The sequence below is a fragment of the Muscardinus avellanarius genome (assembly GCF_963383645.1).
Source record: "Muscardinus avellanarius genome assembly, chromosome: 3".
Lineage (NCBI taxonomy): Eukaryota > Metazoa > Chordata > Mammalia > Rodentia > Gliridae > Muscardinus > Muscardinus avellanarius.
The window spans coordinates 83,059,609-83,087,428 of record NC_137788.1 but is presented as its reverse complement, the minus strand read 5'-3'; the positions used below and the strand labels follow the sequence as shown (position 1 = coordinate 83,087,428).

Here is a 27,820-nt window from a genome sequence, read left to right as displayed (position 1 = left end):
AAACATTTATAGAGGAACACAAACTCAGCTGGTGGATTTAGATATCATCATCTTCTTCTTCATCTTGAGAAGATCCTGCCTGATTGGACGCACTGGCTGAGGCTGCAGCAAGCTGGGCTTGCTGGGCAGCTTGCTGCATTTGAAGCCACTCCTGCTGGGCCAACTCTGCTTGTTGCTGTCTAGCCTAAACATAAAAAGCATAAAAGTAAATAATCAGTTTTTAACCTTTAATGTATGCATTTTGGCTAAGGAAAAATTAAGACAATTAACAGATTAAGTCATTATTAAATTTGGATAATTTCCATCTACTATATAATTGTGGTATATCTTGGAAACAATAACTCTATGATCTTTAGTTCAATCAAGAAAGTAAAAAGGTTTATAGGAGCCAGGTGTGGTGGCACGCTTGTAATCCCAGATTTTGGGAGGCTGAGACCAAAGGATTGGGGTTCGCAGACAGCATCAGCTACTTAGCGAAGCCCTTTGCAACTCAGTGAGAACGTATTTCAGAAAAGACTAAAACATAGGGCTGGAGGTGTAGCTTGGAGGTGCAATGCCACTAGGTTCCATCCCTGGTATCAACAACAACAACAACAACAACAACAACAACAACAACAACACACACACACACACACAGTTTATAGGGGAAAAAAATCACAATATTTTATCTTTGGCTTCTTTTCCTGTATTTTATTCCTTCCCTCCCTTCCCCCCCCTCTTTTTTTTTTGTGGTACTGAGGATTTTTGGTACTAGGGGCATTCTATCTCTGAACTACACTCCTAGCTTCTTTTTTTTTTTTTTGGTGGTACTAGAGATGAAACCCAAGGGCATTTTACCTCCATGATACGTTCTCAGCCATATATATCCATGTTATTCTTTATTTTGAAACAAGGTCTAAACTGTGGAGGGCCCCCTTAAGTAGCTGAGGCTGGGCCCAAACCTGCGATCCTCCTGTCTCAACCTCCTAAGTACTGGGATTACTAGTGTGCCACCACACCTGGCTTCCGCAGCTCTTTTTTTTGTTTTCAGCAGAGTCTCACTAAGTTGCTGAGGCTAGACTCAAATCATCAATCCTCCTGTCTCAGGCTCCGAAGTACTGGGATTAAAAGAGTGTGCCACCACATTCAGCTTCTTGTGTTTCTCTTCTGTTTTACTTGATTCTTTGCCTCCTCAAATTACAATTTTGATATAAACATTTTTCCAATATAAAATTACTTCAGGCTTAAAAGTTCTCTAGTATAGTAAGTGCCCCTAATATTGGGGGGAAAAAACTGTACATGAATGTAATAGCTCTCCTGATATTTCTGAGTCTCTACCCTTATCCTTTTTTTTTTTTTTTTTTTGGTGGTACTGAGGTTCCTGGAAGCCCTTCTACCTCCGGGCTACACTCCCAGACCTATTTTTACATTTTTATTTGGAAACAGGGTCTCCTAAGCCAGCGTGCGCGGCTGGCTTCGAACCTGCGCGATCCTCCTGCCTCTGCCTCCCAAGCGCGGGGATTACAAGCGTGCGCCACCACGCCCGGCTACCCTTATGCTTTAAAAACAAAATAAAAACTAGAATAAAAATGCTTCCCAAACATACATCACTTTCTCTTCATTACCTCTATTCTTGTTGATATTCATTATATTTGAAATTTCCTGAGCTTTACCTAATAAAATTGCACCTGTCCTTGAAGTCAAACTGATACACTATTTTCTCCTTCCAGTGTCAGTAAGGGTATAATCAGGAGACAGAAGACACATTAATTATGGGATGGAATATAAAGGGCTGTTAACCTGGGGTACAGAGATATTATAAAAAGAAAAAAGGGCTGTTAACCAGCTACAAAGCTGATAACAGATAAAAATGCAACCTTAAAACTGAAAGAACAAGCCGGGCGTGGTGGCGCACGCTTATAATCCCCGTGTTTGGGAGGCGGAGACAGGAGGATCGCACAGGTTTGGAGCCAGCCGCGCTGGCTTAAAAGACCCTGTTTCCAAATTTAAAAAAATATAATACTGGTGTCTGGGAGGTAGAAGGGTTACCAGGAACCCAGTACCACCAAAAAAACCAAAACAACAACAAAAACCCACAAACAAGCAAGCAAAAAAACTGAAAGAACAAGGAAGAAGAAAGATTTTTTTTTTGGTGGTACTGGGATTCCTGGAAGCCCTTCTACTTCCGGGCTACACTCCCAGACCTATTTTTTATACTTTTTATTTTTGGAAACAGGGTCTCTTAATCTCTTAAGCCAGCTCTCGCGGCTGGCTTCGAAACTGTGCGATCCTCCTGTCTCTGCCTCCCAAGCGCGGGGATTATAAGCGTGCGCCACCACGCCCGGCTGAGGAAAGAATTTTTAAAACTTAGAAATTGAAAGGAACACCATGTGGAACTGAACCTCAGGCCTCTGAAAAAGGGGCATACATTAGCTGGTCCTAACATACATTAGCTGGTCCGAACATATCTCGTTAGAGGAGGACCCAAGGATTGAGATCAGCACCCCTGAGGAGGAGGGTGCAGCTTCAGGCTGGTTTCAAGTAGTATGGAAAAAGCAAACAGGATTCAATTCCTGCTACAGCACAAACTGCTGCAGCCAAAGTAAACAAGCGTCCTGGGCTGCTCAAAGGAAATGGAAGCGACAGGTAAAAGGTGCTTGTTCCTTTTACATTCTCTAACCTTGCAGTGTCCCTCTAGAGCCCCCCTAATGTTAGCAGCTGAGTCTAAGGAGGAATAAGATAGCAAAGCAAATGTGGTTTTCAGAGTACAGTAGTCCCACTATCTCAAGTTTTACTTTCATGGTTTTAGTCACTAACAACCAAAATAGTAAATGGAAAATTCCAGAAGGAAACAATTCATGCTTTAAATTCCTTGCCACTATGAACAACATGATGACATCTCACAGCGTCCAATTTCACCCCATCTGGTATTTAAATCACTCTTCTGTCTATATATTGGCTGTACATGCTACCCACCCACTAGTCACTTCGTAGCTGGCTTGGTATATCACAGTTCTTGTATGGAGGGTTTGGTACTATCTCCCTGGGGGTCCCCTTCAGGTATGTGCTGGGGCTTGGGGACAAATGTACCAGGCTAGGTCACAGAGCAGAGCATAGAAAAGTGGATTATAACCGCTCAGTAGCTGGCACACTCCGGTACCCTCAAAATCTGATATATCTCTATACATGGAATTTTTTTCTCATAAGTCAGCCTCCTAATAGTTATCTTTCTCATCAAAGTAGTCAGTCTGATATTAGTGTATCTATTATATCTCCCTTACAAAACACTCAATTTCTTTTTTGGGGGTTGAGTGCTGGAGGTTGAACCAGAGGCATTCTACTTCCAAGTTATACCCCCCTTTTAAAATTTTGAGACAGGGTTATGGCTAAGTTGCTAAGGCTGGCCTCAAACCTGCAATCCTCCTGTCTTCTCAAGTATTAGGATTATAGGCATGTGCTGCTACATCCAGCCATTAAGTTTATCAAGAACAGAAATAAACTGGGCATGGTGGCATACGCCTGTAATCCCAGTACTTGGAAGGCTGAGACAGGAGGATCACAGGTTTGAGGACAGACTCAGCAATGTAGCAAGACTCTCAGTAACTTAGTTAGAATTTGTTTCTTTAAAAAAAAAAAAAAAAATGCCGGGCGTGGTGGCGCATGCTTGTAATCCTCATGCTTGGGAGGCGGAGACAGGAGGATCAAAAAAACCTGGTTTGTATAATTTTGTGACAAACTTTTTTTAATAATTTCAAATACCTACCAAGGTTTTATTGTAAAAGTGCTTGATAGTTTATTCAAGGTATGTAAAGGAATGTACTATTTGCATTTCAAATTTGACTTTTAGGTGCCATGGCCCCCTGTCAGCTCTTACACTTTTCCTCATGAACATAAAAACATTTCTATGTCATTAAAAAATCATTGCTGACTAATAAGTTTCTTTGTATTCATTTCCACAAATTTAAATTTTTACTGTGCCAAAATATTTTTTTTCAAATTTTCTGTGATTATATATATACTCTAATTTTACCTACCCCAAGTACTCATCTTCTAAAAGGGAGGTATGCAAAAGAGATAAATATATACTTCCTAATTCACTACATCTTTTGGAAATTTTCATATGTTAAGATTTTTACTCCTACATGATGATTCATTATAATAAAAAAGTAAAAAGTTCACATTAGACCTTGATATATTATTATTATTTGGTGGTACTGGAGATGGAACCCAGGGGCCTTTTACCTCCGGGCTACACTCCCAGACCTATTTTATATTTTATTTGGAAACGGTCTCTTAAGCCAGCTGAGGCTGGCTTCGAACCTGTGTGGTCCTCCTGTCTTAGCCTCCCAAACGCGGGGATTACAAGCGTGCGCCACCACATCTGGCAACCTTGATATATTATTATTGTTTTTTTTTTTTTTTGTGTGTGTGTCAAAACTGAGGATTAAACCCAGGGGCATTCTACCTTCGAGCTATCCCACGGCCCTATTTTTATTATTTATTTATTTTTGCGGTACTGGGGATGGAATCCAGGGGCATTCTACCTCCATGCTATACTCTCAGCCCTATATTTTTAGTCTTTTTATTTATTTTTTATTGGTGCACTACAGTCTCACATAATGTGGATCATGTTAAAAATGGCACATAGTGAGCCGGGCGTGGTGGCGCACGCTTGTAATCCCAGCATTCGGGAGGCTGAGACTGGAGGATCGCGGTTCACGGACAGCCTCAGTTACTTAGTGAGGCCCTCTGCAACTCAGTGAGACCCGATTTCAAAATAAAGAATAAAAAATAGGGCAGGGGCTGTAGCTCGAAGGTAAAATGCCCCTGGGTTCCATCCCCAGACCCGCAAAAAGAAAAAAAGAAAAAAAAAAAAAGAAAATGGCACATAGTCACACAGTACTTAGTGCCCTCTCTCCTTCCCCTCTTCCCTCCCTTCCAATAGTAGTGTGTCCAGGTTAACAATTTTATATTCACATGTACACACATACTCAAATGTACCTTTCCCATTAATTAACCTCAGCCTTCTTCTTCCCCTACCCTGCCTTTCCAACTTTGCTGATCATGTCATTCACAAGAAGACAGAAAGACCTGGAGAACTATTAAGTCTTTTTATTTTTGAAACAGGGTCTCACTGAGTTGCAAAGGGCCTTACTAAGTAGCTGAGGCTGTCCATGAACTGCAATCCTCTGGTCTCAGCCTCCAGGATGCTGGCTGGGATTACAAGCGTGTGCCACCACGCCTAGCTTTTATTCTTTTATTTTGAAACAGGGCCTCCCTAAATTGCAGAGGGCCTCACCAAGTGGAGGAGGCTGGCTGTGAACCTGCAATCCTCCTGGTCTCAGCCTCCTAAGTACTGGAATTACAAGCATACATTGTGTAAACATTGATGTTAAAGCCTATTAAAGTCTTCCTTTTCAAATATTTGCTGCTTGCTTAAAATGAGGCTACCACTATGTTCATATTTGAAATAAAGTCTAAAGAAATGAAACAAAGTGAAAGTGATTTTAAAAAGATTTAAAGCTGGGCATGGTGGCACAAGTCTGTGATCCCAGTACTTGGGAGGCTGAGACAAGAGCACAACATACTTGAGGCCAGCCTTAGCAATTTAGCAAGGCTCTCAGCAACTTACTAAGACTGTTTCGAAATAAAAATAAAGGGACAGAGTGTAGTTCAGAAGCAGAATGGCTCCTTTAATACTGAAAACTTAAGTGTTCTGTGCCCCAAAGAAATACTAGGTATCTGTTTAATTTTACCTTTCAGCCAGGCATGGTGGTGCACAGCTGTAATCCTAGTACTTGGTAGATAGAAAGATCACAGGTTTGAGAACAGCCTCAGTAATCTAGTGAGAACTATTACAAAGCAAAAATAAAAAGGGTTTGGGGGTGTGTGTGGCTTGGAGGTAAAATGCCCCCAATACCAAAAAAAAAAAATTAAAAAGAAAAAAATTTGCTTCTCTGTTGGTTTCCTCCCAAGAGCAAATACTAGGAACCATCACACATCTGCCAGGTAAGGAAACAGGGAGATTTACAAGAGGAATTAAAAACAGATGATCTGGCTGGGTAATGTGGCACACTCCTGTAATCTGAGTACTTGGGAAGCTGAGAAAGGAGTACCACAGGTTAGAGGCTATTCTCAGGAATTTAGGAGACTGTTTCAAAATTAAAAGGGCTGGGAATATATATATCTCAGAGGTAGAATGCCAACAGGACATGGTGGTGCACACTTGTAAACCCAGTACTTGGGAGGCTCAAACAGGAGGATCACAGGTTGGAGGACAGCCTCAGCAAATAGTGAGACTCTCAACAACCTAGTTGACACTCAGTTCCAAAAAAAAAAAAAAAAAAAATAGGGCTGAAGGTGTAGCCTGGAGGTAGGTAGAATGCCCCTGGGTTCAATCCTCAGTAAAGCGCGCGTGTGCACACACACACATGCTCCCTGGACTCACCCCCCAGTATGAAAACAAACAAGACAAAAATAAATAAAGATATCTGGGATACAGAAGTGAAGACAAATGTGGCAGGCAATTATTTCTTTCATTTACTTTTCTGCCCTGACAAAGATAAAGATAAAATAGACTCCATTTCAAGTTTCATAGTAGTATCACTTCTCAGCTTTGTGGCTAAGATCAATGTAAAAGTCCCTTAATAAATTTAAGCAGAAAATGGTGGCCAGAGAATTACCATGGTACGGTAGAAAGAGTATAGGTTTTGGAGTAAGAAGATATCTCATTATAGATGCCAACACTTCCTAACTGCACTTATCTGTTTTATTTAAATCAATCTTTTCCAGTAGGCCAAAGCTTTGTAATGATTGGAACGTCTCTTTTGTTGACTGTTTAAAAAAGACTTAACACCTAACCGAATTACTAATAAATAACAAGAACTACAGCAAATATCTGTGGAACAGATGCAAATGACTAAATTATTTCATGAATGCTTCTTTGCCTTTATTTCTTTTTTGGGGGTGGGGGTGGGGGTCTGGGGATGAAACCCAGAGGCATTTTACCTTTGAGCTATACCCCCTGCCCTATTTTTTATTCTCTATTTTGAAACAGGGTCTCACTGAGTTGCAGAGGGCCTCATTAAGTAGCTGAGGCTGGCCATGAACCGCGATCCTCCTGTCTCAGCCTCCCAAATGCTGGGATCACAAGCCTGTGCCATCATGCCCGGCTCTTCACCTCTATTTCTTAATGGACATAATAACCTGGGTGTGCTGGCACATGCCTATAATCCCAGTACTTGGGAGGCTGAGACAAAAGAGGATGGCAGGTTCAAGACCAATCTCAGCAACTTAGCAAGACTCTCAGCAACCTAACAAGATCCTGTTTCAAAACAAAAAATAAAAAAGGCTGGGGTATAACTGGGAGGTAGAATACCCTGGGTTCAATCCCCAGTACCACAAAGAAAAATAAGTAAATTAATTACTTAAACCTTGTATTTCTTTTGCAATATTGGGGATCAAACCCAGAAGCGCTCTACCATTAGCTATATTCCCGGCCCTTTTTTTCTACTTTTGAGACATGTCTCACTTGCCTGGGTTGGGCTCAAGCTTTTTTTTTTCCCCCCCCAGTACTGGGGATAGAACCCAGGGGACATTTTACCCCCAAGCTACATCATCCCAGCCCTACTGCTTTTTATTCTTTTATTTTTTGGTAGTACTGGGGTTCCTGGAAGCCCTTCTACTTCCGGGCTACACTCCCAGACCTATTTTATATTTTTATTTGGAAACAGGGTCTCTTAAGCAAGTGAGGCTGGCTTCGAACCTGTGCGATCCTCCTGTCTCTGCCTCCCAAGCACAGGGATTATTACAAGCATGCGCCACCACACCCAGCTATTCTTTAATTTTATGTATTTATTTATTTTTTGGTGGTACTGGGGGTGGAACCCAGAGGCTTTCTACCTCTGGGCTATACTCCCAGACCTTTTTTATATTTTATTTGGAAACAGGGTCTCACTAGGTTGCTGAGAGCGTAAGTAGCTGAGGCTGGCTTCGAACCCGTGCGATCCTCCTGTCTCAGCCTCCCAAGCGCGGGGATTACAAGCGTGCGCCACCACGCCCGGCTTATTCTTTTATTTTTAAAACAGGGTCTCACTAAGTTGCAGAATGCCTCACTAAGTAGCTGAGGCTGGCCCCAAACCTGCAATCCTCTTGTATAAGCCTCCCAAGTACTGGGATTACAAGCGTGTGCCACCACACCCGGGTTGGCGTCAAAACTTTTGATCTTCCTGTCTTGTCCTCCCAAATAACTGAGATTACAGACATACACCACTACACCAGGCAATTTTATAAGTTTTTCAAGGTGTGTGTTAGCCAGATGTGGTAGTGCATGCCAGCTGTCCCAGTACTCAGGAAAGATGAGCCAAGAGGATTATAGGTTCTTTGAGGATAGCTTCTGCAAGTAACCAGACTCTTAGCAACCTAGTAAGATCCTGTTTCAAAATAAAAAATAAAAAAAAGATTGAGGTTGTAGCTTAGGGGTAGAATGCCCCTGGGTTCAATTCCTACTACTGCAAAAAAAAAAAAAAAAAAAAAAATTAAGACTCAAATGCATTTTGATATAAACCAAACTGAATGTTATAACTGACTACAGGGTGATCAGCTATGGTGCTAATTTGAAAAGGTTTACTTAAAATGATATTTTTCAGGCTACTATAGTACCTAGGGGGATATCTCACTTCTACTCAATCCCAACCGATCTTCTGATTTCAAAAGAGAGGTTAGAATTAGTAGGAGGGGGAAAAAATAGCCTTTCTAAACTCTTCCCTTGTGCGTGCACACGTGTGTGTTTTACTGTGTGGTTCAGGGGCATTCTACCTCTGAGGTACATGCTCAGCCCTATTTTATTTTTTATTTTGAAATAGGTCTAAGTTGCTCAAGTCTCACTAGGTTGCTGAGGCTGGCCTTAAACCTGTAATTTTCTTGTCTCAGCCTTCCAAATACTGGAATTACAACCCTGCACCATCCTGTCTGGCTCTCCCCTGGTTTTCAAAATAGATGGATATTAGGACATTAGTAGTTGGTGTTAATCCTTCATAGGCATTAGAATTATAACAAGCAAGAAAGAAGAAAAGTCCCCCCCACCCCATCTTTGCTCTACTAGCCTTTTAAAACATATTAAGTCGGGCGCAGTGGCGCACTCTTGTAATCCCAGCATTTGGTAGGCTGAGACAGGAAGATCACTGTTTGCGGACAGCCCCAGCTACTTACTGAGGCCCTCCGCAACTTGTAAGACCCTATTTCAAAATATAAAAAATAGGGCAGGGAGCGTAGCTCGGAGATCAAATGCCCCTGGGTTCCATCCCCAGACCCGCAAAAAAAAAAAAAAAAAAAAAAAAAAAAAAGGTTAGAATGTTACTGGGAGGCTGAGACAGGAAGATTGCAGTGCTTGAACAGCCTCAGCTACTTAGTGAGGCCCTTTGCAACTCAGTGAGACCCTGTTTCAAAAAAAAAAAAAAAAAAAAAAAAAAAATATATATATATATATATATATATATATAGGGTTGGGAGTGTAGCTTAGAGGTAGAAAGTCCCTGGGTTCCATCCCCAATAGTGCAAACAAAACAAAATAAAACAAAAAAGCAGGTTGCTACAAAATAATTTTTTTCTTTTGCAGTACAGGTGATAAAACCCAGGGGCACCTCCAAGCTACACCCCCAGCCCTATTTTTTATTCTTTTTTTTTTTTTTTTTGGGTGGTACTGGGGTTCCTGGAAGCCCATCTACTTCCGGGCTACGCTCCCAGACCTACTTTATACTTTTTTATTTTTGGAAACAGGGTCCCTTAAGCCAGTGCAGCTGGCTTCGAACCTGCACGATCCTCCTGTCTCTGCCTCCCAAGCACAGGGATTACAAGCGTGCGCAACCACACCTGGATAATTCTTTATTTTGAAACACAGTGTCTCACAAAATTGCAGAGGGTCTAAGTAGCTGAGGCTGCCCTCAAACCTGCAATCCTCCTGTCTCAGTCTCCCAAGTACTGAAATTACAAGCATGTGCCACCATGCCTGGCTTGCTACAAATATTTTACATAAACCAGAATTAAACAGGTCACTCTAAATATAAGACTATAATAAAACAATTAGCTAGAGAAAAAGAATCCACTGGGAATTTATGTTGATTTAGGAAGTAATTTGTGAAACCAGTATAATTTCTGTTAGCAAACAGATAGGAGTCAGATGAAAATAATTTAAAATGCATCACTTACTTTTGCAAATAATTCCTGCTGCTGTCTCAATAACTCTTCTTCTGGAATGCCAAGGTTTTCCAAACGAGAATTGGCCTTTCTTCTTTTTAATGCTACTGTCTTGCATTCTTGTAAGACTTCTTTTACTTCACTGATGTAAGAGCCAAAGCCCAAACTTTCTAGTGCTAAAGAAATGAAAATATGAGGTGATAAAATATGGCTTTCTCCCCACAGATAGAATATGAAGGTTTCATGTTCCCCCCAAGGAGGGTATTTGTTGTTTTCTAGTAATTTATCTATTTTATAGTTGTACAGCAAATGTCTGGGTGGCTAAAACAAAATGTTTTTTTTAACTTTAAATTGTAAATCTGTTAACATTTCAAGGCACAGGGCCTTCATTTTTCCTTATCTTTTATTAAATATTATTATTATTGTTGTTTTATTGTTATTGTTATTTTGTGGTACTTGGGATAGAACCCAGGGTCCTCCTTCTTCTAGGATACACTCCCAGATATATTTTATTTTTGTTTTGAAACAGAGTCTCACTAAGTTTCTGAGAGCCTCACTAAGTTGCTGAGGCTGGCCACAAACCTGCGATCCTCCTGTCTCAGCCTTCCTAGTACTGGGATTATAAACGCGTGCCACCATGCCCGACTCTATTATTATTTTTGAAATAGGGACTTGTTACGTTGCCCAGGATGGCCTTGAACTTTTGCTCTTCATGTCTCAGCTTCTCCAGTACTGGGATTACAGGTGTGTGCCACCACACTTCACTTCTAAATTTTTTTTTTTTTTTTTGGTGGTACTGGAGGTGGAACCCAGAGGCTTTCTACCTCCGGGCTATACTCCCAGACCTATTTTATATTTTATTTGGAAACAGGGTCTCACTAAGTTGCTGAGAGCCTCACTATCACTTCTAATTTTTAAAAGAGCAAATCATTTCTTTGTGAAAGGCCAATATGATAATATGGTTTTAGCAAGATAATAGTTTTTCCTGTATCATTCATGGTAAGCTAAGCATTATTCAGTCACTTTCTTAAAGAATACAAAAAATGCAAATATTTAGAACATATTTGTTAAGTAGGCTGGTAAACCAGGTGTGGTAGCACACAACTATAATCCCAGTAATTTGAAGGCTAAGACAGAAGGATCACAGGTTGAAGGATCATGAGACTGTTTCAAAATGAAAAGTAAAATGAGGTTAGGGGTGTAGTTCACAGTGAGAATGCTCCTGGGTTCAATCCCCAGTACCAGAAAAAGAAAAAGTAGTAACATATGCTCTCCTAAATTTCAGAAGGCTAAGATGTAAAAACAGGTAAGTTTTTCTTTTGTCCAATATACCAATAGGTAGATACATTTAGGGAAAAACAAACAAACAAACAAACAAACCTCAAACTGCCAAGTGTAAAAAATTCTGGTAGGGGTCAGGTTGTATAGCTAATCCCCACGGAGTGATAGAGCACGTGCCCAGCTGGTATGCACAAGGACCTGGTTTGGAATCCCAGCAACCCAAAAGAGGGAAAAAAAAAAAAAAAAAAAAACCAGCTGGGCACAGTGGCACACTCTTGTAATCCCAGTACTTGGGAGGTTGAGACAGGAGGATCACAGGTTCATGGCCAGCCTCAGCTACTTAGTGAGACACTGTTTCAAAATAAAGAATAAAAAATAAGACTGGAGTTGTAGCTTGGAGGTAGAATGCCCCTGGGTTCCATTCCCAGTACTGTAAGAAAAAAAAAAAAAAAAAAAAAAAGGAAGAAAGAAAGAAAAAAATCAGTGGCAATAACTCATGGAATTCAACATTTATAGTCAGCCAATAGGTTTCCCTTAAATATAAAACTTAACAGGATCATTATGAAAATATCTTCAAGTGAAGTAGCAAGAAAATACACCCCCCCCCCAAAAAAAAACAAACCAGAAAAGCATTATTCGGAGTTGTCTACATATTTCCTTAACCCTACATTAAGATCTTCTATCATTCTAAGGCTGGGATGTAGCTCAGTGGCAAAGCACTTGTCTGGCAAGTGCACTGCCCTGGGTTTGACCCCCAGTCCAAAAAGACAAAAAAAAAAAAAAAAAGACCCCCTTTAAGATCTTCTATCATTCTAGCTTTATTTCTGAAAATAAATCCCTGCATACTTCTGCTAAATTTGACTGCTCAATGTTTCCCAACAAAAACCACAATTTCCCACATTCATGCTGACAGCAATATATTCAAGGCACAATCAAACCCCATCTTCAAATTAGGTTTGCCCGATCCTCCCAGACAAATATTATCTATCTCTTTTTGGGGAGAGGGGGTACTAGGGATTGATCACAGGGGCATTCTACCTCTGATCTAATCCCCCAGCCCTTTATTCTTTTCTTTCTTTCTTTTGGTGGTACTGGGGTTCCTGGAAAACTTTTTACTTCCAGGCTACACTCCCAGACCTATTTTATACTTTTTTTTTTTTAATTTGGAAACAGGGTGTCTTAAGCCAGCAGGGCTGGTTTTGAACCTTTGCTATCCTCCTGTCTCCGCCTCCCAAGTGTGATTAAAAGCGTGCGCCACCACGCCCAGCATCCCCCAGCCCTTTATTCATTTTTTTTTTCCTTTTGCAGATCTGGGGATAGAACCTAGGGGCATTCTACTTCCAACCTACACCCCCAGGCCTAATTTTTATTCTTTATTTTGAAACAGGGTCTCACTGAGTTGCAGAGGGCCTCACTAAGTAGCTGAGGCTGTCTGTGAACCATGATCCTCCAGTCTCAGCCTCTAGAACGCTGGGATTACAAGCGTGCCCCACCACACCTGGTTCCTTTTTTAACTTTGAATCAGGGTTGTACTATGTTCCTGAGCATAGCCTCCAACCTGTGATCCTATCTCAGCCTCCCAATTACTGGGATTACAGGCATGTAGACCTAGAACAGAAACTTGATCCATAGTATGTATATAACTTTCAGTATGTTGCTGAATATCTCTAAGCTTTAGTTTTTTCATCTATAAAAATAAGAATAACATCTATTTGATAATATCTTTCTATAATCAGAGGCAGTATACTGGATAAGCATGTAAGCCCTAAAGTCAAATTGCCAAGAACTGACTTCCAACTCTATTTCATATTAACTATGTGACCCAAGATAAATTTCTTCACCTCTTTCGGACAACATAATAATCACTCAATCAACTTGGAATATTTTATCATCGTTAGGTCATAGCAAGTGTATAGGACCTAAACAGTTACACATCATCACAATAAATTCAAGCTGAAGTGTATTTATAATACAAAATTATCAATCAATACAATAGCAAATCCTTTAAAATGTCATGAATACTAGACATTAAAGAAATCCAGGGTCACCAGGCATAGTGGTGCTTGCCTGTAATCCCAGTATATGGGAAGCTGAAACAGGAGGACTGCAAGCTTGAGGTCAGCTCCAGCAACTCAGCAAGACTCTCAACAACCTAGAAAGATCCTGTTTCAAACAAAAAATAAAAAGGGCAGGGGAGTGTAGCTCAGAGGTAGAATGCCCCCGTAATCAATCCCGAGTACTGAAATTAAATTAAAAAACAAATTCAGGGCCCAAGAATTTTTTCTCTCTCGCTTGCTTCTCATGATCAAACGTGATGAAGGCTACAAACTACTCAAATAAGCAAAACTTTAAAAATCACTGGCTTACACCTGGGGGGGTGTAAGCGGGATTCAATTCCAAACTACTCTTAACCAAGGAAGGGCCAAACATTTTTTTAAATTGGTATTAGAGATTCAAAACAAGAGCATTCCACCTTTGAGCTATGCACTTAGTCCGCCCTCCTTAAAAACAAAACAAAACAAGCACAGAGCCTCAAAGTTGCTGAGGCTGCCCTGGAACCTGCAATCGTCTTGTCTCAGTCTCCCAAATATTAAAATTACATACAGGTATGTGGTACTACGACCAGCTTCAAGTTTAAATACATTTAAGGGGCTACAGCCAAGTGCAGTAGCATGTGCCTGCAACCACAGCTACTTGGGAGGCTGAGGCAGATGGACCTCTTAGCAATACCCTGTCTCAAAATTTAGAAAGGGATGGGGATGTAGCTCAGTGGTAAAGTACTCCTTTGTCCAATCCTCAGAACTGTAAAAATAAAATAAAATATTTAAAGGGATGAGAGTATGTAGCTTAGTGGTAAAATGTCTACTTAGCATTTACAAAGCCCTGGCTTGTATACCCGGCACCATACACACACGCATGTACACAGGACAAACCACATTAAGGCTAAGAACACTGCTTTCAAAATATCTGCAAGTAAAGCCAGGCGTGGTGGCACACGCTTGTAATCCCAGTGCTTGGGAGGCTGAAATAAAGGATTGCTTAGGTTTGAAGCTAGCCTCAACTTATTGAGGCTCTCAGCAACTTAGTGACACCCTGTTTCCAAATAAATTATAAAATAGCTCTGGGAGTGTAGCTTGGAGGTAGAAAAGCCCCTGGGTTCCACCCCCAGACCACCAAAAAAAAAAAAAAAAAAAAAAAAAAAACCCTGCAAGTAGCCAGGTGTGGTGGTACAACAGCTTGTAAATTTGTAATTCCAGCATTCAGGAAGCTGGAGGATTGCCGTACGCAAACAGCCTCAGCTACTAAGCAAGGCCCTTCGTAACTGAGTGAGATCCTATTTCGACAATAGAAAGAATAGAAAGAGGGCGTGGTGGCGCATGCTTGTAATCCCAGCATTCGGGAGGCTGAGACCTGGAGGACCACGGTTCGCGGACAGCCTCAGCTACTTAGTGAGGGCCTCTGCAAGTCAGTGAGACCCAGTTTCAAAATAAAAAGAATTAAACCAGGCGTGGTGGCGCATGCTTGTAATCCCAGCAATTGGGAGGCTGAGACCTGGAGGATCGTGGTTCGCGGACAGCCTCAGCTACTTAGTGAGGCCCTCTGCAACTCAGTGAGACCCGGTTTCAAAATAAAGAATAAAAAATAGGGCAGGGGGTGTAGCTCAGAGGTCAAATGCCCCTGGGTTCCATCCCCAGACCCGCAAAAAAAAAAAAAAAAAAGAAAGAAAGAATAGAAAAAAATAGAGCTGGGGGTGTTGCTTGGAGGTAGAATGCCCCTGGGTTCCAATCGCAGTACTGCAAATAAATAAATAAATGAATCTGAAAATCTGCAAGTAATTTTAAAGCTAATACTTAATATTATTCTGAGCCACTATACAAATATAACGTACTTCCAAAATAATGGCACAATAGAACTGGCCATAAATTTAATTGCAAAAGGTGCACTGGCTTTACGTTTTAAACACATTTTAGCTAATAGATGTTAATTTTGGATATAGTATCTTTTAAACAGAGACTTATTATTATTATTATTATTATTATTATTTTGGTGGCACTGGGGTTCCTGGAAGCCCTTCTACCTCCGGGCTACACTCCCAGACCTATATATATTTTTTTAATAATTTTAATTTGAAAACAGGGTCTCTTAAGCCAGCGTGGCTGGCTTCAAAACTGCGCGCTCCTCCTGTCTTCGACGGGATTACAAGCGTGCACCACCACACCCAGCTTACGGGGACATATTTAAATCACTTATAATCATTCCTATTTTACATGAAGAAAAAGCTTAAAAAGAAAACAGAATAGTATCATACATAAGGAGGGTTTTTTTTTTTTTGGTGGTACTGGGGATAGAACCCAGGGGCCTTTTCTACCTCTGGGCTATACTCCCAGACCTATTTTATACATTATTTGGAAACAGGGTCTCACTAAGTTGCTGAGAGACTCAATAAGTAGCTGAGGTTGGCTTTGAACCTATGCAATCCTCCTGTCACAGCCTCCCAAGCGCTGGGGTGTAGCTCAGTTAGAATGCCCCTGGGTTCCACCCCCAGTACTGCAAAAAAAGGTTTTGTTATAGCATGAATTTGTGTGAATGACTATACTTCAAAAGTACAAAGCATATATACATATACATATATATACATACACATACACACACACACACACACACACACACACACACACATTTTTTTTTTTGTGATACTGGGGTTCCTGGAAGCCCTTCTACCTCCACGCTATGCTCCCAGACCTATTTTTATGCTTTTTTAAAATTTGGAAACAGGGTCTCTTAAGCCAGTGCAGCTAGCTTCGAACCTGCGCGATCCTCCTGTCTTCGCCTCCCAAGTGCGGGGATTACAAGCGTGCACCACCACGCCCGACCAAAGCATATTTTTTAATTAAAATATTATGTGAAGCTGGGCACGGTGGCACACACCTATAATTCTAGAACTTGGAAGACTGGAAAAGGAGGATTGCAGGTTCTAGGCCAGTCCCAGCAACTTAATGAGACCCTATTCTGAAATAAAACATAAAATAGGGTTGGGGGAATAACTCAAGGGTAGAATGCCTTTGAGTTCAAAATCTTTATAACCTCCCCAAAGTGTATTATGTGATGTACAGTTCCTTTTTTTTTTTTTTTTGTTGCAGGTCTGGGGATGGAACCCAGGGGCATTTGACCTCCAAGCTACATCCCCTGCCCTATTTTTTTTTTTCTTTATTTTGAAACCAGGTCTCACTGAGTTGCAGAGGGCCTCACTAAGTAGCTGAGGCTGTCTGCAAACCATGATCCTCCGGTCTCAGCTTCCCAAATGCTTGGGATTACAAGCGTGTGCCACCACGCCCGGCTACAGTTCCTTTTAAAATATATTTAATTTAGATATTTATTTTATGGTTCTGGGGATTGAACCCAGGAGCATTTCATCTCCAAGCTATACTTCCAGCCCTACTTTATTTTCCTTTTTTTTTTTTTTTTTTTGGTGGTACTGGGGATTGCACCCAAGGACATTCTACTTCTGAGCTATACCCCTAGCCCTTTCTTTCTTTCCTTTTTTCTTTCTTTGTGTGTTTCTGCATATTGAATTCGAACTGTACCCCTAGCCCTATTTTATTCTTCTATTTTGAAACAGGGTCTCATTAAATTGTGGAGACTAACTGTGAACCTGAAATCTTCCTGTCTCTGCCTTCCAAGTACTGTGATTACAGGCGTGTGCTGCTATGCCCAGCTTTATTCTTTATTTTGAAACAAGGTCTCACTGAGTTGGAGAGGGGCCCAAGTAGCTGAGACTGGCTACAAACCTGCATCCTATCTTAGCTCCCTAAGTAATGGGATTTTAAATGTGTGCCACAGAGCCTGGCTGATTTTTCCTTTTTTTCGGGTACTGGGGATTGAACCCAGGGTCACTCTACTTCTGAGCTACATTCCCAGTCCTTTACTTTTTTTGTTTTGTTTTGAAACGGGTTCTCACTAGGTTGATGAAAGTCTCACTTATTTGCCAAGGCTATCCTTGAACCTATGATCCTCCCGGTTCAGCCTCAGAAGTACTGGAATTATAGGCATGTGTTATCACGTCTAGCACTTTTTTTTTTTTTTTGGTGGTACTGAGAGTGGAACCCTGGGGTTTTTCTACCTTCAGCTAGAGACCTATTTTATACTTTACTCATTAAGTTACTGAGAGCCTCACTAAGTAGTTGAGGTTGGCTTTGAACCTGTGCAATCCTCTTGTTCCAGCCTCCTAAGCACTGGGATTAAAGAATGCGCCACCACACCCGGCACGTCCAGCACCTTTTAAAATACATGTCAGAAGCCGGGCGTGGTGGCGCACGCTTGTAATCCCAGCACTTGGGAGGCTGAGACAGGAGGATCACACAGGTTCGAAGCCAACCTCAGCTACTTAGTGAAGCTCTCAGCAACTTAGTGAGACCCTGTTTCCAAATAAAGTATAAAAATAGGTCTGGGAGTATAGCCCGGAGGTAGAAAAGCCTCTGGGTTCCACCCCCAGTACCACACACACACACACATAAAAAAAAAAAAAAAAAAAAAACCCTCTAAAATACATGTCGGTTGGGAGGCTGAGATAGGTGGATCGCCTAGGTTCGAAGCCAGCCTCAGCTACTTAGTGAGGCTCTCAGCAACTTAGTGAGACCCTGTTTCCAAATAAAATATAAAAATAGGCCTGGGAGTATAGCCCGGAGAGAGAAAACCTCTAAGTTCCACCCCCAGGACCACAAAATAAATAAAATAAAATACATGTCGGTATTCTTTCTCTGTATTTTCAGACCTATTTTTACATTTTTATTTGGAAACAGGGTCTCCTAAGCCAGCACGCGTGGCTGGCTTCAAACCTGCGCGATCCTCCTGTCTCTGCCTCCCAAGCGCGGGGATTACAAGCGTGCGCCACCACGCCCGGCCTTATGTTTATTCTTTATTTGGAAACAGGGTCTCACTAAGTGGTGGAGCGCCTAGGAAGCTGAGGGTAGCTGTGAACTTGCAATCCTCCTCTCTCAGCCTCCCAAGCACTGGGATTACAAGTGTGTCACCACACCTGGCTCATTCTCATTATTATTACATCTCTGCAATTATTCAGATCATCTGATTTCAAAACTTCACATCTACTTTCCAAAAGAGACTCTGGTTTAAGCTTCAAGCCAAAGCTATTCAAATTATAGTCCATTAATTTGTGCTAGATGTGCTTATAATGGCTGCTGTTTGTATAAACTGGAATGAGTTAAAAATTAATATTTAAGCTGGATATGGTGGCATATGCCCGTAATCTCAGTACTTGGGAGACTGAGTCAGGAGGATCACAGGTTCTCTGCCAGCCCCAGCAACTTAGTGAAGCCCTCGGCAACTCAGTGAGAACCTATTTCAAATAAAAATACAGCTGGGGGTATAGCTGAGAGGTGAATGCTTCAAACATAAAGTACAGTTAGGGGTAGGGGTATAGCTCAGAGGTAGAATGCCCCTGGGTTCAATTCCCAGTAAAAACACACACACACACACACACACAGAGGAAATTCAAATTATATAAGAGTAACCTGACAGAGTAATTTTCTGACTACTGAATCTAACAACAAGAAATTATATAGTTTTTTAATATCTGTTTTTGTAGTGATCTATTTTGATTTTATAAAAATATGAAACGATTCAGGCCGGGCATGGTGGCACATGCTCATAATTCCAGCATTCGGGAGGCGGAGACCAGAGGATCAGGGTTCGTGGACAGCCTCAGCTACTTAGCGAGGCCTTTCGTGACTCAGTGAGACTCTGTTTCAAAATTAAAAAGACTAAAAATAGGGCTGGGAGTGTAGCTTGGAGGTACAATGCCCCTGGGTTCCATCCCCAGTACTGCAAAGAAAAAAAAAAAAAAAGAACAGAGCTCTTGATTCTAAATGTCAATTTTTTCCCATAATGTAACAGAACATGCTAGAACTCATTCAGAAATAAATATTCACAAAAAATAAAATAAAAGGAACACCTGTGTGTGAAGTGGGGGTACCAGCAACTGAACCCAGGGGCATTCTACCTCTGGGCCACTCACCCTAAAAATTCGAACCTGCGATCCTCCTGTTTTAGCTTCCCAAGTACTGGGATTACAGGCTTGCACTGAGCTAGGAACATCTTTAATAGCTTACAATTCCCTCTATTAATGTGTCTGTGATTTTCAATACCAAGTTTAACTCAAATCAACCGAAAGAGGAAAAAAAAATAGTTTTAACTAAGTTGTATTTTACAGATTTATAGAACTGCCTTAGAACGCTTAACTGTTCAGATAAGGTAAAGCAACTGAACAAGTGAAGTGGCCAAAGGAAAATCTAGTCAATCAAACTTACACTAAAAAGCCCAAACTTGGGGCCGGGATGTAGCTCAGTGGCAAAGCGCCTGCTTTGCAGGTGTGGCGCTCTGGGTTCGATCCCCAGTTCCAAAAAAGACCACACACACAAAAAAAGAACCCCTTTAAAAAGCCCAAAGTTGCCAGGTGTATGTGTATAATCCCAGCATTGGGGAGGCTGAGACAGGAGGATTGCGGTTTGCAGACAGCCTCAGCTACTTAGTGAGCCCTTTGCAACTCAGTGAGACCCTGTTTCAAAATAAAGAATTAAAAAATAGGACTGGGGAAGCAGCTCAGAGGTAGAATGCCCCTGGTTCCATCCCAAGTACTGCAAAAAAAAAAAAAAAAAGAAAGCCCAAACTTCAACATGTGAGAACCATGCCACTTTAAAATGTACAGTATTAGCCAGGCATGGTGGTACATGCTTGAGTCCAGTATTCTAGAGGCTAAGACAGAAGGATAGCAGATTCTCTGCCGATTTAATGAGGCCTCTGTAACTTAGTGAGACCCTAATTTAGTGAAGCCCTTCACAACTTAGTGATATCCTATTTCAAAATAAAAAATGAAATAGAACTGGGAGTATAGCTCAGAAGTCAGAGGTAGAATGCCTCTGGGTTCAATCCCCAGTACCACAAAAATAAGTAAAATATACATTATTAAGAAAAAAAAGCAAGGCATAGTGGTTCATGCTTGTAATCCTAGTATTTAAAAGGCTGAGACAAGAGGATCGCAGGTTTGAGGCCTGCCTCAGCAACTTATGTCCTCCATAATTCAGAGACCCTATTTCAAAATAAATAATAATAAATAGGGCTGGGGGCATAGCTCAGAGGTAGAATGTCCCTGGGTTCCATCCCCAGTACTGCAAAAAAAAAAAAAAAAATGTATACTATTACACCACATCTACCCTATATTTCTAAAAAATACTAACAGAAAAGTATAAAGTCAGATCTACCATGATTTTCCTAGCCTTCCAGATTTACTCTGTAGTTACACACTTTAAATACCTAAAACATAAAGACACCTTAAACATTTATTTAAAAAATTTTAACCTCTCCAAACAAAACTTCAAAATGACTAACATGAGATTATAAATGTATAAAATTTATTCCCAACTAGAGCAAAATTATAGGTTCTAGCTGAACATGGTGGCACATGCCTGTAATCCAGTACTTGGGAGACTGAAACAGGAGGATCACAAGTTCAAGGACAGTCTCAGCAATGTAGGCAGACACTCAGTAAACTAGTGAGATCCTGTTTCAAAATAAAAAGGGCTAGGGGTTTAGTTCTGAGGTAAATGCCCATGGGTTCAATCCCCAGTGCCACATACATACACACAAAAATTATAAACTCTCAACCACTTAATAATGTTAAAAAAAAAGGGCAAATCTCTTATGATTGTAACAGGTCAAGAAATGATATTTAAACAATTAATAGATTGCATTACATAAAGAAAAAACCTCCTTCACTATAACTTTCTAACCCATATTGAATTTAGCATATTCCAAAGTTGAACTACTTAGCATACTGCTTGCTACAGCTGCACTTTTATTCCATCATGTCAATCAGAACTCTAAATATATCCTAGAAAAGAATGAACTCTCCCCCAAGAAGACAGAATGTAATGTGTTATTAGATTGTTGGAGCGATCCCCACTTCTATAGTGTAAACAAGTGTTTAGGCAGATCCTGTTGAAATCTTTAGCAATTTTCATTAAAAAGGGAATGTTTATAAAAGGTTCTTTTTTCTTTTTCTGAGTTGTAAAACGAAATTATAGCTAATTGTTGTTGGATAATCCTGTGAAAGACTTATGACAGCAATCACACATACAATGTAAAAATAAAAACACAAGAAGACAAACAACTTAGTTTTCATTTCATGTGTTATTCGTTTTGCACAGCCAACAAGTAGAAAAACAATTACTAACTTTAAGAATCAAATATCTTTTTCCTTGAGGTTTTTCTCCTATGAACTGACATGAAAGAAATGGACAGAGTGAGTGAGTGAGTGAGTGAGTGAGTGAGTGAGTGAGTGTGCGTGAGTGTGTATGTGTGTATCCCTCAGCCCCTAAAGGGGACTGAACCCAGGAACTGGGCTGGCACATGTTAGTAAAGTACTCCACCACTGAGCTACATCCCCAGCTCAGCAGGGTACATTTTAAACTTACCTTCCAGATATCATGAAGGACCAAAAGAGAATCATTTAAAGTGGGACATGGTGGCACAGGCCTGTAATTCCAGTACTTAGGAGGCTGACACAGGAGAATCACAGGTTTGAGGACAGCCTCAGCAAGTAGTTCAACTTTCACAAACCTAGCAAAACCTTATTTCAAAATAAAAATAAAATAGGGCTGGAGGTAGAGCTTAGAGGTAGAATGCCCCTGGGTTCCATCCCCAGTACCAGGGAGAAAAAAATGTGATTCACTTAATCCCTTTATAAATACTGACAGTAAAATAATGGATATGGTCAATGAGTAGATGTGTTCTCCACTTGACTATGACAGGAAAGTTAAATTTTAGTAAGTTAAATTATAAAAATGAAATGGCAGAGCTGGAGCCGGGTGTGGTGGCGCACACTTGTAATCCCCACGCTTACGAGGCTGAGAAAGGAGGATCACGCAGGTTTGAAGCCAGCCTCAGCTGGCTTAAGAGACCCTGTTTCCAAATAAAATATTAAAATAGGTCTGGGAGTGTAGCCCAGAGGTAGAAGGCTCCTGGGTTCCATCCCCAGTATCACAAAAAAAAAAAAAAGAAAAAAAAAAAAGAAAAAAAAAGAAAAGAAATGGCAGAGCCGGGTGTGGTGGCGCATGCTTGTAATCCCAGTGTTTAGGACGCTGAGACAGGAGGATTGCATAGGTTCAAAGCCAGCTTCAGCTACTTAGTGAAGCTCTCAGCAACTTAGTGAGACCCTGTTTCCAAATAAAGAATAAAACTGGGAGTATAGCCCAGAGGTAGAAAAGCCTCTGGGTTCTACCCCCAATACCACAAAACAAAACAAAAATGACGACTTCAAAAACAAGAAATTGTTAATTTTTTTTTTTTTAATGGTGGTACTGGGGTTCCTGGAAGCCCTTCTACCTTGGGGCTACACTCCCAGACCTATTTTTACATTTTCATTTTGGAAACAGGGTCTCCTAAGCCAGCGCGCGGCTGGCTTCGAACCTGCGCGATCCTCCTGTCTCCGCCTCCCAAGCGCGGGGATTACAAGCATGCGCCACCACGCCTGGTGAAATTGTTAAATTTTAACTAGATTATTACAAATGACAAGTTATCACCTCAAATGGAGTGCAACCTTCCCATAAAGGTACAGAAAGTCACACAAAGTACTTCTCAAAATACTGTGAATGGTATTTGTCTTCCCTCCCTGAAACCATGAGAATACAAAGTCCTAGCTGGGTATGGTGGTTCATGTTTGTAATCCCAGTACTTGGGAGGCTGAAACAGGAGGATCACAGGTTCACTGCCAGCCTCACCTACTCAGGGAGGTCCTCCACAACTCACTGAAACCCTGTTTCAAAATAAAGAATAAAAATAGGGCTGCGGGTAGAGGTAGAATGCCCCTGGGTCAATCTCCAGCACCGGAAACAAACAAAAAAACTTATTTTCCAAAGAACAAGGCAAGCAACATAAAAGAAAAAAGAACACTGCCCCTATCCTGCACTATAGGAATGCTTTGGTAACTTGATGAACCTTCCACCATCAAACTATATTTAAAAATTGGGCATGATGGCGCACACTTGTAATCCCAGTACTTGGGAGGCTGAGGCAAGAGGTTTGCAGGTTTGGGACCAGCCTCAGCTACTTAGTAAAGCCCTCTGCAACTTAGTAAATCTTGTTTCAAAGTAGAGAATTAAAAGTAGGGCTGAATGCCAGCGTGGTGGTGCAGGCTTGTAATCCCTGTGCTTGGGAGGCTGAGACAGGAGGATCGCACAGGTTCAAAGCCAGCCTCAGCTACTTAGTGAGGCTCTCAGCAACTTAGTGAGACCCTGTTTCCAAATAAAGTATAAAATAGGTCTGGGAGTATAGCCCTGAGGCAGAAAGCCTCTGGGTTCCACATCCAGTACTACAAAAAAAAAGTTCTCTCTTTATTCAACACCAATAAACTTTACAATCTCAAACACACTCATGTTAAGTTTTTTTTTAAAAACTGGGGATGGTGGTACGCATTTGTTACCCCAGTACTTGAGAGGCTGACACAGGAGGATCACAGGTTCGAGGACAGCCTCAGCAAGTAGTGAGACTTGCATCAACCTAGCAAGACCCTGTTTCCAAATAAAATAGATTGGGGATGAAGCTCAGAGGTAGGATGAATGTCCCTGTGCTCAATCTCCAGTGCCACAACACAAAGAAGATTTTTAAATTTATGTGTTCAGAAAAAGAATTTCCTTCTACAGTGGTGAAAAGGTCAGGTAGGAGGAGTGCTCTGACTTGACGGTTGATGAAGTTCTTCTGTATAAAATTTAACTTTCCTTTTTTTTTTTTTTAAGTCGTGGTGGTACTGGGGATTGAACCTAGAAGCATTCTGTTTTTGAGGTAAACCCTCCAGCCCGATTTTATTTCTTATTTTTTGTTTTGTTTTTGGTGGTACTGGGGGTGGAACCCAGAGGCTTTCTACCTCCGGGCTATACTCCCAGACCCATTTTATATTTTATTTGGAAACAGGGTCTCACTAAGTTGCTGAGAGCCTCACTAAATAGCTGAGGCTGGCTTCAAACCTGTGCGATCCTCCTGTCTCAGCCTCCCAAGTGCGGGGATTACAAGCGTGGGCCACCACACCCGGCTTATTTCTTATTTGGAAACAGGGTCTCGCTAGGTTGATGAGTCTTACTACTTGATGAGGCTGTCCTCCAACCTGAGCTCTCCTCTGTCAGCCTCCCAAGTAGTGCGCCACCACGCCCAGCTTAAATATTAACTTTCCAAGAGAGAACTTTTGGGTTCCTTTCTCAGTTGTCATTGTCCAAGTTCAACTGTAGGCAGGCATCTCTTACTCTGAGTCTTAGTAAGTGGTTCTAATTCTTCCTGTTTGGGGGACGTTTGCTGACCTTAATGTCTGCGATCTTTACTTGTATTCACTAGAAGTACGGAAGAAAAAAAAAAAAAAAGCTACATAGGTCGTTTTAGGGCACCAGCTGCCTCCCTGCCCGAGTGGCTTTTTCACTCACAGTAGCTACCAGGGAAGAGAAATAAAGGCTCGGACATGAACAGGTTAGGCGACTAGCAAAACTGTCCCCTTGCACGCTCATTTCAACCACATCCCACACAAACGACTTACCTTGTATGACATGCTCTGGTGAGATGGTCTTCTTTTCCGATTTGTTGCAAATCTCATTGGCTTCAGAAGAAATAAGGTGAATAAATTCAGTGCAGCAGTTCACCACCAGCTCTCGGGCATCGTTGGCCACCCGGACATTGGGGAGAGTCTCTTTGATCATCTTATTGATAGCAGCTCTGGGGATAGTGAGATCATCGTCGTTGCCAGACGAGGAAGCCATCGTACCTTTCCTGTCTTTCTACTCCCTACTTTTAAAAACTACCGGGCTCGGGTCCACTACCCCACGGAGAATGCTCAAAGGGCCGCGCTGAGCGATCCCGGGGCGCTCCGAGGGCGCAGACCATCCACAGAGCGCGGGGGCGGGCGCCCTGCGGGCTCGGCGGAGCCCGAGGAGAGTCCGCGCGGCGGCCGGGCTGCGCTGGCCGCTCGGAGGGGAGGACGGCGGCGCCGGGAGCCTAGCGGCCGGAGCCACGCGCGAGTCTCCGCGGACCGGCGGCGCTTTCGCCTGGCTGTCCCCGCCGGCGCCGGCGCCGGAGCAGGGCAAGACCCGGGGCCGGCGGACGCCCCGCAGCCCGGCTCTACGGGGCCCGAGCCGCCGCCGCCAGCAGCCGTTGCCGCCGCCGCGGCCGAACCATCCTTCGGCACTCGCGCCGCCGCTTCACAACATGTCGGCCGCCGCCACAGCCGCGGCGACCACCGGGGACCCGCTACGCTCAGGGCCAAGCACACGGGACGCCGCCGGAGTGGCCGCCGCGGCCGTTTCGACCGAACGCAGGTCGTGGGAGCCGAAGCGACGGCAACGGTGGTCCCTCCGGAGGCCGGGGAAAAAGGTTTGCGGGAAGCCTCTCCCGACACCCCTTGCGCCACCGGAAGTCCCCCGCCCACCCGCTCTCCCGACCGACTTCCGGGTGTGGCTGCCGCCCTTCCCCCAGCGCGGCCGGGGAGCCGCCCGCCGTCCAGGCCCGCCGCCGCCACGCGCCGGGTCCCTCCTCAGGGTCCTGGCCCGCCTGGCGCGCCCTCGCTCCCAGCGCCGCTGGTGCTGGGCCGGGCGCCCCCCGAAGGCGTCTCAGCCCGTAACAACCCGCGGAGGCTTCGAAACCCCACCCGGCCCGCGTTGGGGAACAAAGGCGTGCTGGGTCATTACTAACACAGCTTGTTTGGCTGTTCGTTAGGAGCCGGTCCTGGGATGGAAAGTGAGAGTGCGAGGGATGGGGCCGGGGCTCAGCGGGGAGTGTGGGGAAAGCAGATCCCCTCGTGCCTGTGCCGTCTGTAATCCCAGCCACTGGGGGAGCCTAAGGCCAGAGGATGGCAAATCCCAGGCCTAACTGGGCAAATAAGCAAGACACTGTCTACGATAAAAAGGCTGGGAATAGCTGGGCGTGGTGGCGCCCACCTGTAATCCAGGACCTATTTCAAATTAAAGTAATTAAAACAAGGCTGGAGGTACAGTTCAGGTACAGGCCCCTGAAGGTTCAATCCCCACTACCAAAAAGGGAGGTGGAGAGGATGCTGCTCAATAGTAGAGCACTTCTGGGTTTAATCCCTGGTACATGAGCAAGAAACCCACAAAATAGGTGTTTGGGCAGGTGGGAAAACAGTTTTAGAAAGGTTTACTAATTTATTCACAAAGTCTCAGAGATAATAAGCAGTAGAGCTGAAGTTTGAAACCAGGCTGTTGTTTAACTCCAAAGCTTAGACTGATTTCAATTTGATAACTACTAAAGAAAACTGAAAAGAAAAAAAAGTAGTCATTGTAACTTTTTTGGGGGGGACACTGGGGAAGGAACCCAGGAGCATTCCACCTCGCTATGCAGCCAGCCCTATATTTTATTTTGAAACAGGGTCTCACTGAGTTGCAAAGGGCCTAAGTAGTAGCTGAGGCTGTTCAAGAACCACAATCCTCCTGTCTCATCCTCCCAAATGCTGGGGTTACAAGGGTGCACCACCATGCCCGGCTGTCATCGTAACTCTTAATGATAAAACACTTTTACATGTAGTTGGTCTTTATAACCAGGCAGTCATTAATGCCGTTTTACATATGGGAAAATTGAAACAGGGTGATTATCCAAGGTCACATAGTATTTTGGTCATCTCTCTGTCACTGTGACAAAATACTGAGATAAATAACAGATAAGGACAGCCAGGCGTGGTGGCACATGCTTGTAATCCCCGCACTTGGGAGGCTGAGACAGGAGGACCAGCGCAGGTTTGAAGCCAGTCTCAGCTGGCTTAAGAGACCCTGTTTCCAGATAAAATATAAAATAGGTCTGGGAGTGTAGCTTGGAGGTAGAAGGCCCCTGGGTTCCATCCCCAGTAGTGGGGGAAAAAAAAAAAAAAAAGAACAGATAAGGAAGAAAGGTTTAATTTGGCTCATGGTTTCAGAGGTTCCTGTACAGTCAGTTGGCTTCATGGCTTTTGGGTTTATGGTAGCACAGTGTATTATGGCAGCAACAAACTGCAGAGGAGTCTTACTCTCATGGCAGCCAGGAGGCCAACAGACGGGAAAGGGCCCGGTCCCAAGATCCCTTCTGAGGTCTGGCCTCTCATCACTTGACTTCTTTCCACTAGGCTTCACATCCTAAAAGCTTTTTTTTTTTTTTTTGGTGGTACTGGGTGTGGAACCCAGAGGCTTTCTACCTCCAGGCTATACTCCCAGAACCATTTTATATTTTATTTGGAAACAGGGTCTCACTAAGTTGCTGAGAGCCTCACTAAGTAGCTGAGGCTGGCTTCAAACCTGCGTGATCCTCCTGTCTCAGCCTCCCAAGCGCTGGG

General features: G+C 42.7%; 1 protein-coding gene across 1 annotated transcript; it reads right to left on the bottom strand.

Moving 5' to 3' along the window:
- Positions 1 to 37: 37 nt before the first annotated feature.
- On the bottom strand, positions 38 to 25,265 carry DR1 (down-regulator of transcription 1; the record flags this gene model as incomplete). Its single annotated transcript, XM_080691990.1, has 3 exons — positions 38 to 184; positions 10,186 to 10,349; positions 25,046 to 25,265. The coding sequence occupies 3 exons, from the start codon at positions 25,263 to 25,265 to the stop codon at positions 38 to 40; spliced, it is 531 nt and encodes a 176-aa protein (XP_080548116.1).
- Positions 25,266 to 27,820: the final 2,555 nt, after the last annotated feature.